The sequence below is a fragment of the Podarcis filfolensis genome, assembly GCF_964270895.1.
Source record: "Podarcis filfolensis genome assembly, chromosome: 13".
Taxonomy (NCBI): Eukaryota; Metazoa; Chordata; class Lepidosauria; order Squamata; family Lacertidae; genus Podarcis; species Podarcis filfolensis.
In genome coordinates, this window is record NC_139615.1 from 48,147,776 (window position 1) to 48,161,552 (window position 13,777).

The following is a 13,777-nucleotide window of genomic DNA, read 5'->3' on the forward strand; positions in this document are numbered from 1 at the left end:
AGTTCTTGCATTTGTGGAGGGAAGAAGAAGAAGAAGAAGAAGAGGAGGAGGAGGAGGAGGAGGAGGAGTCTGGATTTGATATCCCATTTTATCACTACCGGAAGGAGTCTCAAAGCGGCTAACATTCTCCTTTCCCTTCCTCCCCCACAACAAACACTCTGTGAGGTGAGTGGGGCTGAGAGACTTCAGAGAAGTGTGACTGGCCCAAGGTCACCCAGCAGCTGCATGTGGAGGAGTGGGGAATTGAACCTGGTTCACCAGATTACGAGTCCACCGCTCTTAACCACTACATCACACTGGCTCAGCTCCCTCTCTCTTAAAAATGAGCACATGCCGTTTGTAACCAAGGTGCTCCCTTGCCTGGAACAGATTAGGGCCTTTGTGCAAAGCAAAACGAAGCTTTACAGACGCCCTTTCCCCCAAGAGACGACGCCTTGGTAGAAGTCACAATTACAACACATGGAAAATGCTGAAAGTTCCATCCATGCAATGGAAACAATTGTTCACTTTCCTAAAGCTCAGCGTTTCCTTCCTCTTTCTCTTGAGGAATCGTGTCACCTGGGAAAACAAAGGCGTGCGCTGCTTTGAAAAGGTCTTACACACTGATTCTGCAAGGCTACTCTGCAGAATCCAGCCACAAACCCTGGAATACCATTTGATGGGGAGCAAGAGTGGGAAAGTGGTATGGCACTCATCTGCTGTTGTGGACTTCCCACAGACATTTGGCTGGCCACTGTGAGAACAGAATGATGGACTATGTAGACCATGGGTATGCAAACTAAGGCCCAAGGGCCGAATCCGGCCCAATTGCCTTCTAAATCCAGCCCGTGGACAATCCAGGAATCAGCATGTTTTTACATGAGTAGAATGTGTCCTTTTATTTAAAATGCATCTCTGGGTTACTTGTGGGGCATAGGAATTCGTTCATTTGCTCCCCCCCAAAAAAAAATATAGTCCAGCTCACCACATAGTCTGAGGGACAGTGGACCGGCCCCCTGCTGAAAAAGTTTGCTGGCCCCAGTTCTGATGTAGACCTTTGGTCTGACCAGCACAAAGGATTGTGGGAAAATCTTAGAAAACATAACCCACAGGCCACACACAGATAAGCAAGCTCACTTTTCACTGCTACAGTTTGGCATTGAAGCTGGTCTTCGAATTTGAACCTTTTCCTTGTAAAGGAGTCCAATGATACTGTGCCCCAGAATGTATATGCAGTGGTACCTCGGGTTACAGAAACTTCAGGTTACAGACTCCGCTAACCCAGAAATAGTTCCTTAGGTTAAGAACTTTGCTTCAGGGTGAGAACAGAAATCACGCGGCGGCAGAAGGCCCCATTAGATAAAGTGGTACTTCAGGTTAAGAACAGTTTCAGGTTAAGAACGGACCTCCAGAACAAATTAAGTTCTTAATCCGAGGTACCACTGTATATATACATATAAAATACATGCATCTACATTTGCACAACTGTGAAGTGGCTGATTACAAGGATGCATAAAGACAGCCACAAACGCCTTTTGTAAGAATTTTTCTGTAAACAGAGAACAGGGCTCCTTGAAGGATCCTTGATGGAGAGTGATCATTAGGCCTTGGCAAAATGCTACAGTGAAAGGGTAGGTTTGCTTGGAAACATTTGCAGAAGCAACCGGAAGCAAAATGACCCCAAAGACAGGATTACTTAGTAAGAACTCATTAAGAACTCCATAAATAGCTATAGTTTGGAGGGTGGAAGACACACACACACAGTTCTGCTAGTTCACAATGAAGGTTCTAACAGGAAATAAATATTTTAAAAATTCAGGTTTCTAGTGATAGTGGGTAACACGGGCATATTGGTCTTATATTTTAACCCTTTAGACTTCTTTCCCACAAATGGGTTCTATGCTATGTACCTATAGACATAAAGAGCAGCTAAAAATGAAAGCAGCGATTTACAGGCTCACTTTGGCCCCAGTATCTTATCTGCATGATTTTTTAGCCCTCCCTGTTATTCAGATAGGTTGGAGTGGAATTGAAACCAAAGGCTCTCAGAATACACACTTCCATTTTCACTACCTTCAGGGGCTGTACCCCAAAACATCACACAACAATCCAAATCATGTGGTAATTCAAACCTAATAAAAGTTGAGGGAAATCTGGAACATGCTGTTGTAGAAGGCTTTGACCAAAGTTTCACAGAATTGTAGAGTTGGTAAGTTATCTAGTCCAACCCTCTGAAATGCAGGAATCTCAACTAGATCATACATGACTATTGGCCGTCCAACCTCTGCTTCAAAACTTCTAAGGAAGGAGAGGACACCACTTTCCAGGGAAATCCATTCCACTGTCAAACATCTCTTACCATCAAAAAGTTATTTCTGATGTTTAACCTGAATCACCTTTCTTGTAACTGAAGGAGCATCTCCACCCCCATCGTTCTACCCGGACACTGAGGTCCAGCACCGAGGGCCTTCTGGCAGTTCCCTCACTGCGAGAAGCCAAGTTACAGGGAACCAGGCAGAGGGCCTTCTCTGTAGTGGTGCCCGCCCTGTGGAACGCTCTCCCATCAGATGTCAAAGAGAACAACAACTACCAGACTTTTAGAAGACATCTGAAGGCAACCCTGTTTAGGGAAGCTTTTAATGTTTGATGTACAGTATTACAGTATTTTAATATATTTTTTTGGAAGCCGCCCAGAGAGGCTGGGGAAGCCCAGCCAGATGGGCGGGGTATAAATAAATAAATTATTATTATTATTATTATTATTACTTGAATCCATTGGTTTGGGTCCTACCCTCTGGGGCAAGAGAAAACAAGCTTGCTCCATCTTCCATGTGACAGCCCATGAGATATTTAAAGATAGTTATCATATCTGCTCTCAGTCTCTTCTTATCCAGGCTAAACATACCCAATTCCCTCAACCGTTCCTCATAAGGCTTGGTTTCCAGGTCCTACGTCATTTGGGCTACCCTCCTCTGCACACATCCCAGCTTGTCAATATCCTTAAACTGTGGCATCCAGAACTGGGCCCAGTATTCCAGGTGTGCTCTGACCAAGGCAGAGTAGAGTGGGACTATTACTTCCCTTGTTCTGGACACTAGACTTCTGCTGAAGCAGCCTAGAATTGCATTCACTTTTTTTGCTGCTGCTGCATCACATTGTTGACTGTGAAGCTTAAAGCAAGTCAAGACAGCTACTGGATAAAATTGAGCATTTTATTTTCATCAGGTAAATATGAAACAGCTGCATATGGAAAGTATTGGATAAATATTCATATTTAAGCAATGATCAAATTTGTTTTGTTGTTGTTGTTTAGTCGTTTAGTCGTTTAGTCGTGTCCGACTCTTCGTGACCCCATGGACCAGAGCACGTCACGCACTGCTGTCTTCCACTGCCTCCCGCAGTTTGGTCAAACTCATGTTAGCAGCTTTGAGAACAACCATCTCGTCCTTTGTCGTCCCCTTCTCCTTGTGCCTTCAATCTTTCCCAACATCAGGGTCTTTTCCAGGGAGTCTTCTCTTCTCATGAGGTGGCCAAAGTACTGGAGCCTCAGCTTCAGGATCTGTCCTTCCAGTGAGCACTCAGGGCTGATTTCCTTCAGAATGGATAGGTTTGATCTTCTTGCAGTCCATGGGACTCTCAAGAGTCTCCTCCAGCACCAGAATTCAAAAAAAAAAAATTGTTTTAGCATGCTTATATTCAGATTACTTAGTATTCCAGCTATTGTAGTATTTAAGATTGGGGGGGTGGTATCAATTTTTTTAAAAAAAAGAAAGAAAGAAATCAAGTTGATCCAGTTTGTAAGAAATTGCATGATGTGCCAACAGAATACATTTGACCTTACTGAGAGAAGGTTAAAGCAGATTTGTAGCCTACTTATAGGGACGTCACATATGGACGCACCTAATTAATTTAATACATTGATGTAACAACATGCATGATTGATGGAATAATGCTGTGTCTATCATGACAGCACACTCTCCATGCAAGTCAATTATCAGCAGGATGTCCCATCTCACAAACTCTAGTGGTCTGTCCACCTTCCTTCTCTTTAAACCATGCATATAAAAAGTAAAACCCACATTCTAAGAATGCGGGAACAAGTGACTTAATATGAGCGCCTGTTCTTCTCAAATCATCAAGACAATTAGGTTCATCAGCCTTAGATTTAATTTCTCCAAATTTACACTGTATAATTATATCTGGGAATCACTTTTATCTCTCTCACACACACTTATTAGTTTTTTAAAAGGATGCTGGTGTCAGCAGTTATTTCTCCCACAAGTTGCCTGATTAACATACATTTCAATCTTAGATTTCTTTTATTAAAAAAACAACAACTCACAACCCTAAACACATTTACTGAGAAGTGAATCCCACTGAGTTTCATGGCTTACTTTCTTGTGATTGTGCTCAGATGGCAGTTTCAAAATAATAACCAACAAATTATTTTGTTGCTACATATATATAGCTAACAGTGGAAAAAATATAAATAAAACTTATAGGGAGAGCTACATTAAGTGCAATTTTTTCCCTTAATTTATTTGTCTTCCAGTCTTCTTAGCCTCCACATTGGGTATTCATTAGAGGGAAAAGCATGAAGAAAATAGAATCTTGTATTCTAGTGCTCCCTCTTTTGTCAACTGGAGACTAAAAGATAGCACTAAGGAAGATCCAAACTATGTAGGGATTGTATTTACTCTGCACATCTCCATGGTTTCCTTTTCCAGAAAAGGACAAAACAAGAACAAGTTCAATTGCAACTTTACAACCTTGACTAAAGGCCAAACTAGATGGGGCATTAATTGCAGGAATGCAATTAACATGCACATTTTTGTTAATAGCAACCATGGAGAAGCCTTAAAGGCTCCAGGACCCTGGGGGTGAGGGGACAATGTTTAACTCTATCTCTCCCTGACAAGTCAAAATAAAGAAATAAAATGTCCAGTAGCACCTTAGAGACTAACTAAGTTTGTTCTGGGTATAAGCTTTCATGTGCATGCACACTTCTTCAGACAAGGTCAGTTCTGAGAAAAATCACCTCTCCAAAGCTGCCATAGTTGTCATGATAAAGTATGGTAAATGCTAAACAGGAAATAGAGAAGGGAAACTGCAAAGGAGGGATGCAACAAACTCACATTGTTTCTGATCCTCTAAACTAGGGGATCCTCTAATCGTTTTTTCCCTGTGGGCCACACAGAATAAAAACTTGCTCTCACCACACCAGGTTGTTGTTGTTTTTTTAATTGATAAAAAATAGATTGGAAAACAAAAAGAAACAACTTCTAGCAGTGCTTGATTTATAACACAGAACAGAGCTACTTTATAATATGATCAGAAAGTATAAAACAATGCAGCTGCATAAGAGCATAAATCATTCCCAAAATATAATGATAAATGAGCCTCTTACATATGTACTTTAAGTATGTATACAAACTCAATGAGTGGTGTGAGCTTGCTTTCCCCCAGTACAGTGGTACCTCAGGTTACAGACGCTTCAGGTTACAAACGCTTCAGGTTACAGATGCTTCAGGTTACAGACTCCGCTAACCCAGACATAGTACCTCAGGTTAAGAACATTGCTTCAGGATGAGAACAGAAATCGCACCGCAGCAGTGGGAGGCCTCATTAGCTAAAGTGGTGCTTCAGGTTAAGAACGGACCTCTGGAACGAATTAAGTTCTTAACCCAAGGTACCACTGTAATCTCATTGATATTGGGTCTAATTTGAGACAATCAAACTCTCCTCTCCTCATCAACACAAAAAAGCCTTTCTCTTTTCTGATCTTTCATATTTGTCTGAGTTGAAAATCCCTGTTCACAACAATTTGTTGTGGAGAACTGTAGAAGAATAGCCAATGCTCTTGAAGAGAGGTACTGATACTGTTTCCGGTTGTGCATCAAAACAAAAGTTATTTGAAACTGGGCTGGACTATATTACACTGTTTCTTTGATTGTTTCTTTGATTGTCTTTGGATCTTCCAGCCACTCTTGCCACACCCTTTGAGAATCATTGCTCAGTCTGAACCATAAATGGAGCCACTATGATACAACATCTCCCTTGAGCACACTATGAAAACACCTGTACGTACATTTACAGCACAATTCTTCATCTGAAGTTCAAGTAACAGCTTGATCCCCACACCTGCTTTTTTTTATTATTATTTATTTTTTGAAGAAAGGGAATGAAAACTACTTGGCAAAGCAATACGTGAAACAGAGCTTCTCGGAGACAGCGCTTATTATTTACTATTCATAATATTTCAAGACTGTCAGGTGCTGCTTGTACATGCTATTTGGTGTACATAAAATGGCACGCTAACAGTGCAACCCTATATGTGGCTACCGGGAGTGGGGAATTCACTGAGTTCCAAAGGACTTCCTCCCAAGTAAGTGAGTGCAGGATTGTAGCCTACAAGTTACAATACATGCAATTAAACAAACAGTGCTGAGCTAAAACCGTAATACCCTTAGCACAGGCATCACCAAACTCGGCCCTTCAGATGTTCTGGGACTACAATTCCCATCATCCCTGACCACCGGTCCTGTTAGCTAAGGATGATGGGAGTTGTAGCCCCAAAACATCTGGAGGGCTGAGTTTGGGGGTGCCTGCCTTAGCAGCACAACTGAGCAGCAAGTACCTATTAAAAAAAAGAGCTAGGTCTTGACCAGTAAAGTATAGCAGTGATGTCATTAGAGTGCTAATCAAAAACCTATTTCAGCCTTGCATTGCTTTCTGGAGATCTTGACGAGTGCTTTTCAACTTAGCTGCTTTAAAGTATCACTGCTGATCCACTCATAATTCTGAAGAGCAGGCAGGTTAACTTTTAGAAATCTCTCTATCCAGAACCAAATCCTCTAACATTCACTCAGATGTAACAGCGATATAATATTTGTTACAAGGCCACAGAAAATTCCAATTATTAGCTCTCAAAGAAAAGCGGGGTGGGAGGGGGGGAGACCAGTGCCTTTACAAAGCCAAGCGATTAAAGATCTTTGCCGGAAAATTAAACTTCATAAAAATAAAAAAGTCTATTTGAATTATACAGCAAGATTCTTTAATAGTTTCAAGACTCGTTCATTTTAATGGGGAGAGTTAAGAATATGCCAACTCGCTGAAATCAATGAAATCTTGATTGGGCCCATAATCTTTTTTTTTAAAAAAAAAACTGACACTGGTTATAAAAGTGGAGTTTAAGCTTTTTCCATCAGCCTGCAGAACCAGCTCAAGTGATCCTCAGTTCTATTCCACATGTTGGAAGGAGTACAGCTACGCTTCAGGGAGCTGAACTTCCAAGGACCCTAGAAAAAGGACATTAGTGACTATTGTCGCAATGAATGGTGGCTGGCTCTCTGCAAGGCGAGCCACTTCCAGAGACAGTGTTGTTTGGTCATAATTGGCCAAGGCACCCCCTGGTGTGCAAAGCATTTGTCAAATAATGCCTGTTTACAAATAAACTTCCAAATGGTACCAACTGGCCATTAGCGAATAAACCCTGGTTCACTTCTAATGCCATGCCCCTCTTAAAAGGGCAGGAACAGAGGGTGAACGGAAGCAGCCAAGTAGACAAGTTGCACCAATCCCGTATTTGACTGCATAATTCATTGGTTATTTTCCAACGTTCCCCCCCCCCCTTCCAAATTTGGCTGTTCAGTTTCAAGCCAATAACCTGCTCAGTTCCACAAAGTCAGTCGTTCCTGCAACGCCTATGTTGACTTTGTAGGATGTGACTAGGGTTAATTTCATTTTGCCATGCTAATGAAATATTAGGAGGGCATAACTGAAAAGGCTTCTCACACACCTCAAAGTTATGAGCTTCAAGATACACTGTCCCAAAAGATGGATCTGGGAAAACAGTCTGTTACAACAGCTCTGACTCTCTCCCGGAGCTGAAATTTTCAGTCAGCATTGTACACACAACTCTGGGGTTTTTGACTGAGTACTTTCCAGTCAGAAACTATGTTTTCCTAAGGGAACAAACCCATGCTTTACATCTAAGCAGAAAGACACCCAGGCCCCTCACTAAAACATGCTGCACAGAACAAAATTATAGCATCAACTGATCTGTGCCAAGGTACAAATACAATCACTTCCTAGCTATATTTTGCCTTCCTCAATCCATCTTTCTGGGAGTGCCAACTTTTTGAAAACACACAAATACAGTATATTGTATTTACAAATACACCAAATTGCCCATCAGGAAACTCTGTCAGTCTAGGACTTAATTCAGAAATCGTGCCACACCATGGTTGAGGAAGTCAAACCATGATATGGCATGGCAGTGCATTGGCAAACCGTGATTTGTGGTCATCTAGCAAATAAAAAGCCACAATATGTGTTAAATGCACTTTGGTGTAACATATGCTTTGGCAAACTGTAGTCATGCTATTAATCCATCTCTATAGGTCACTATGTCTAGAGACGAGTGCTAAATACGGGAGATCTTAACCATGGTGGCCTTAGGTTAAAGGTAATGTGACCCCTGAGCATTAGGTCCAGTCGTGACCGACTCTGGGGTTGTGGCGCTCATCTCACTTTATTGGCCGAGGGAGCCGGCGTACAGCTTCTGGGTCATGTGGCCAGGATGACTAAGCCGCTTCTGGAGAACCAGAGCAGTGCACGGAAACGCTGTTTACCTTCCCGCCAGAGCGGTCTCTATTTATCTACTTGCACTTTGACGTGCTTTCGAACTGCTAGGTTGGCAGGAGCTGGGACCGAGCAACGGGAGCTCACCCTGTCGAGGGGATTCGAACCACCAACCTTCTGATCGGCAAGTCCTAGGCTCTGTGGTTTAACCCACAGTGCCACCCGCGTCCCTTGCCCTTAGGTTGCAAAGTGTAATTAGCACAAACCACCGTCTGGGGTTTTTTCCGAACTGATCCCATCTCTCTATGTGATCAGCAATGGAGACCTGGCTTAGGAGATTTCTCCCACAAAGAAAGGACTCCCAGCAGATTTCACAACAATTCTCCTAAGTAAGATGCTTGTGAACATTTTCCAAGCCCCAAATCCATCAGGCTCTGATTACCATATCAGCGCAGATATTGGGGGGGTGAGAAAGGTAAAATGCCTTTGTGTTAGAAATGCCTAATATCCTCCATTCAGTCATCCAGATGATAGCATTCAGCACAGAAATATTATTCCACAAAGGGCAGATCAAACAGTTCAATCAAACATCAATATAACTATAGACACAGTTATTCTAATTATTGAGGCTAATACCCCATGCACAAGTATTCAGGTGTTACAATAACTTATTCTAACAGCAAACTCATGTGTTCGGTGCCGACAGCATTGCAGCCAAAAAAAAAAGGGCAACTGTAGGGTGGAGGAGATATCCCTGAGGTTTGCAAAATGACAGTCTTGAAACAGGGGGCAGTGAAAGCTAAACACCCTCAGTAGCCACAGAAAGGAAATGTCCTGCTGAGAGAGAATGGCTGACGGGAACACTGCAGCAGTTTGTTGCAGACCCCACAATTTAGGCTTTTCCGTGGGGGTGGGATTACACCTATAAAGAAGGTTTTGTTTTGTTTTGACAGATCATTTTCTTCTGGGTGGTAGTCAGGAAACCTTTCTCTCAGTTCACATCACATAGAGGCATTGCCAGTAAGGCTTTGACTATCAAACCACGCAATATAACACGACCAATCCTCATCTATATAAGCTAGCGACAAACCTTGTTATGCGTTGGCTTCAAAATAAAAGAACTATTAGATGCCAATAATCTTCCAAAGGCATCTGGCTTTCCTGTTGCAAAATTGCTCATTTACTGTCCTGTTCCCAGCACACACAAACACTCCCATCAGATGTCACTGTATCTTGATTTCATTGCACGGCAAAGGCTATCATCCCAGGAATTATGAAAGCAACTGAAAGAGATAAGAAATCCCACTTCTCTTTGGTGACAGAAAGAACTGGGTTTCCTCACCCCTCACTGAGGAGTTTCTGCTCCCCCCCTCACACCTTTGACCCAACACATGCAAAAATGGTACCTGAGTCTTATAACCCCCACTTAAGCTCGCCATACTAGAATCTGGAAGGGGAAAATGCTATAAAAATAGGGGAGGTCATTTATAAACACCTCTTTATACAGACTTCATACAGCTCAAGTTAAGTGAGCAGAATGAACTGGCTTTCATACACACGAAGTAGCTCTACAAATAAGTCACTTTGGAGTTATTTTTCCATCTAAATGCATGCTATCCAAGCCGTTCCCATACCCTTCAACCAACTCACACGCAGGAATTCTAAAGGCACCTCCAACTTTTAATTTTATAAAATTATATTTAAAAAATTATAGGGGGGTGGGTTCTTCAGCTGATAAGAGCTAGGAATAAGACCTGCCAGCTATTGCCACTGACGCAGAAATATGCCTTAGGAAGGGACAGGCAGGCAACCTGCTTGCTGGATGCTGGGTTTTTCTTTGCTCATCCTAGCCCCACAGAATCTGAGGGGAAGCACTTCTTCTCCCAGACTAATCCCCTGCACTCCAGAAGAGCCATCTCCACAGCTCTACACACTGAATCTTCTTTCTCTTTTAACTATGTGATCCTGCCAGCCCAAATAAGACAAAAACGGTATTGAACAGCCCACTGAAGCAAAGTCTTCTAAGCCTGCGGTGGCCACCACAATCATGGAAAGATGCTGAAATCATGTATGATTTAGCATGAGATTCCTGCGTCATAGGGGGTTGGTCTAGATGACCCTTAGGGATCCCTTGCAATTCTGTGAAAATGGTTCTTTCTGGACCATCAGCTATCAGTGTGAGTCGTATTCAGAAGGCCCTTGTATTCTGCAAAACAACTACCACCCCTTATACTGTATGTATAACCAGAAGTTGTTTAGGCTAAAATGCAAACAAATCTTCACTCGCACACTTGCAGTGAAAGATCAGGAAAAAATTGCCCACACTTTTACCTCTAGGTTTTTTAAAAAACCTCCTTTTGTCAACTATTTTTTTTCCCCTCCACTGCTTCAGTATCAACATCAGCCAAGCATGTAGGCATTAAAAGCAGGTGAAGATTTTCCTGGTCTCGAAAAAAAAACAATGGGGGAAAACTTTGCTGGGGAGATTTCTGCCTGGATGTAACAGGAGCCAGGCAAGTTCTTTCCCCCGCATAAAGTGCTGCTCTTATTCACCCCCCTACCCAGTGCTATTTAAAAAAAAATGTTTAGGGGTACTCTCATTTTCCTACTCCTATTGAAATGCTGCCCCTCAATGAGGCCAAACTTAAGATTCACAAAATGTTTAGGAGTATGCGTCCCCCTGCGTCCCCCCTCCCCAGAAAAAGCACTGCCTCTACCAGTCGGGAGAATGAGAGGGCAGCTGGGGGGGGCGGGGGGGGGGGCAGAGAAAAGCGAAGGCGAGAGAAGCAGCTACTGAAATTATCTTAGAGATGAGAAGGGGGAGATGAAAAAGAAGAGTTCGCTCCATGCCAGTGCTTTGCCCAAGCTCCCATCTCCAGCACCGCTACCTCCCACCCGCAACAAACCCGGGAAGATGTGTCAAACCTACGGCCAGGGCGCCCTTGAGCAGGTGCAGAGTGCATTGCCTCCCGGCGCCTGTCTGATACGGCGGAGATCGTGGGCACAACCGCCAGATCGGAAGGGCATGAGAATCTTAATCTCAGGGTCGTGGGTTCGACCCCCGCGTTGGGCAGATTCCTGCATTGCAGGGGGCTGGACTAGACGACCCTCGTGGACCCTTCCAACTCTCCCATTCTATCACGAACTCTGCCGGACGAGCCCCAAACCCCTCTCCTCACCCCTGAGAAGACGGGCTGGAAGGAAAGAACCAACGTGGAGAAAGATGCCCTTTTTTATTTTCATCCTTCCCATCCGGGCAGCTGGATGGACTGCGCCTCCGAAGCCCCTCGAAGCCCGATGCGGGCCGCTAGAAAAGGGTCACGGGCGCCCCGGCAAGCGCTCGCTCGCTCGCTGCCCCCCTCATACCCCGCTACGCCCGCGCCCTCCCGATCCCTCGCCTGGCGCGCTCACCTTGGCTGCCGGCCGCGCTCCGGAGCGTCCCGCCGGGCAGGAGCAGCAGCGGCAGCAGCACCGCCAGAGGCGGCGCCGGCGGGCGGGCGCGCAGCATCCTCGCTCCGCCCGGGATGGGCTCCGCGCGCGGGCTGCTGCGGCGGCGGCTGCCTCGGCCGGGTCGTCGCCCTCCTCCGCCTTCTCCTCCTCGCCAGAGACGCTGCGGAACCTCCTCGGCTCGGCGTCTGGCCCTGCAGCCGCTCCTCCTCGTCCTCCGTCCCGGTAGCGAGCGGGGATGGCGACGGTGTTGGGAAGCCCTGGCGGCGCGTCTCCAGCAGCGCGCCCGAAACTCCGAGCTCCTGCTTCGCCTTGGTGCTGCTGCTGCGCGCAGCCACCAGCGCGGCGGCGGGGGCAGGGGCGGCGCGCTTAGCTCCGCCCCTGGCTCCTCCCCTTTCCTTGACGGCCCCCCCTCCCCCTCGCTAGCATCGCCAAAAAGGTGGAGCTGCCAGAGGGTCCTCTCTTCTGACCCCCCAAGCTGGTTCCCAAGGGTGCCAGTGCGCGGCTATGGAACTAAATGGTGCGTCTTGTTTGCGCGCAAAGTGGGGAGGAAGAGGAATGTATGGTGTGTTTTTTTAAAAAAGCATTTATCATAGCGGCCCTCGAGGATTCTCGCATGAGTTGCTTGGGATTCCCTCTCGACGGCCTTGGAAAGGGATCGGCGTCCTGACCGTACGCTGCGCAAACGGTGAGCTGGAGAGCGCGGCTTGCCCGGGGCCAGCGGGCGGTTGAATGGCAGAGGCAGTCTTCGTGAAGGACATGCGAATAAGCTGAAGGAGACCGGCTGGGCCCAAACGAACGAAACGAATTGACATAGCGACCCATGTCACGATCGGCGCATAGGCAGGATCGGCACATAGCTATGCAAATGTCAGATGGGGGTCACCTGGCTTGCCAGTGGTGCATGTGGAAAGCAAGCGCACCGCCTTGCCAACAGTGTGATGCAGCGGCAAAAAAAGCTAATGCTATTCTAGGCTGCGTCAGCAGAAGTATAGTGTCCCGGTCAAGGGGAGTAATAGTCCCACTCTATTCTGCCCTCTATTCTGCACTCTATTCGGGATGCGGGTGGCGCTGTGGGTTAAACCACAGAGCCTAGGACTTGCTGATCAGAAGGTCGGTAGTTCGAATCCCCGCGACGGGTTGAGCTCCCGTTGCTCTGTCCCAGCTGCTGCCAACCTAGCAGTTCGAAAGCACGTCAAAGTGCAAGTAGATAAATAGGTACCGCTCCAGCGGGAAGGTAAACGGTGTTTCCGTGCGCTGCTCTGGTTCGCCAGAAGCGGCTTAGTCCTGCTGGCCACATGACCCGGAAGCTGTACGCCGGCTCCCTTGGCCATTAAAGCGAGATGAGCGTCGCAACTCCAGAGTCGGTGATGACTGGACCTAATGGTCAGGGGTCCCGTTACCTTTACCTTTATTCTGCCCTGGTCAGACCCCACTTGGAGTACTGTGTCCAGTGCCGAGTGCCACAATTTAATAAGGATATTTGCAAGCTGGGATGTGTGCAGAGGAGGCCCACCAAGATGATCAAGGATTTGGAAACCAAGTCTTATGAAGAACGCTTGAAGGAATTGGGTATGTTCAGCCTGGAAAACAGGAGCCTGAGAGGAGATATATGATAGCCATCTTCAAATATCCACATGAAGGATAGAATCATAGAATTGTAGAGTTGGAAGGGACCCTGAGGGTCATCTAGTCCTCTCTCCCCCGTGGCCAAGCTGACGCCTTTCTAGGAAGCCCACAAGCACAAGGATTGCTGCTTTCTGTCCCC

At 45.6% G+C, this 13,777-nt stretch overlaps 1 protein-coding gene across 8 annotated transcripts in view; it reads right to left on the reverse strand.

Annotated features, from left to right (window-relative positions):
* EPHA5 (EPH receptor A5) overlaps positions 1-12,074 on the reverse strand; it is a 245,320-nt gene extending 233,246 nt beyond the window's left edge. For 5 of the 8 annotated variants that reach the window (XM_083582599.1, XM_083582598.1, XM_083582595.1 and 2 more), the window contains exon 1: positions 11,974-12,074. In XM_083582599.1, coding sequence (XP_083438725.1) covers positions 11,974-12,070 — 97 coding nt within the window. In that variant the 5' untranslated portion in view covers positions 12,071-12,074. Of the gene's footprint in view, positions 1-10,373; positions 10,394-11,973 lie in introns of those variants that run through there. The other 3 variants (XM_083582601.1, XM_083582600.1, XM_083582597.1) reach the window with 2 other exon arrangements.
* Between the last annotated feature and the right edge of the window lie 1,703 nt (positions 12,075-13,777).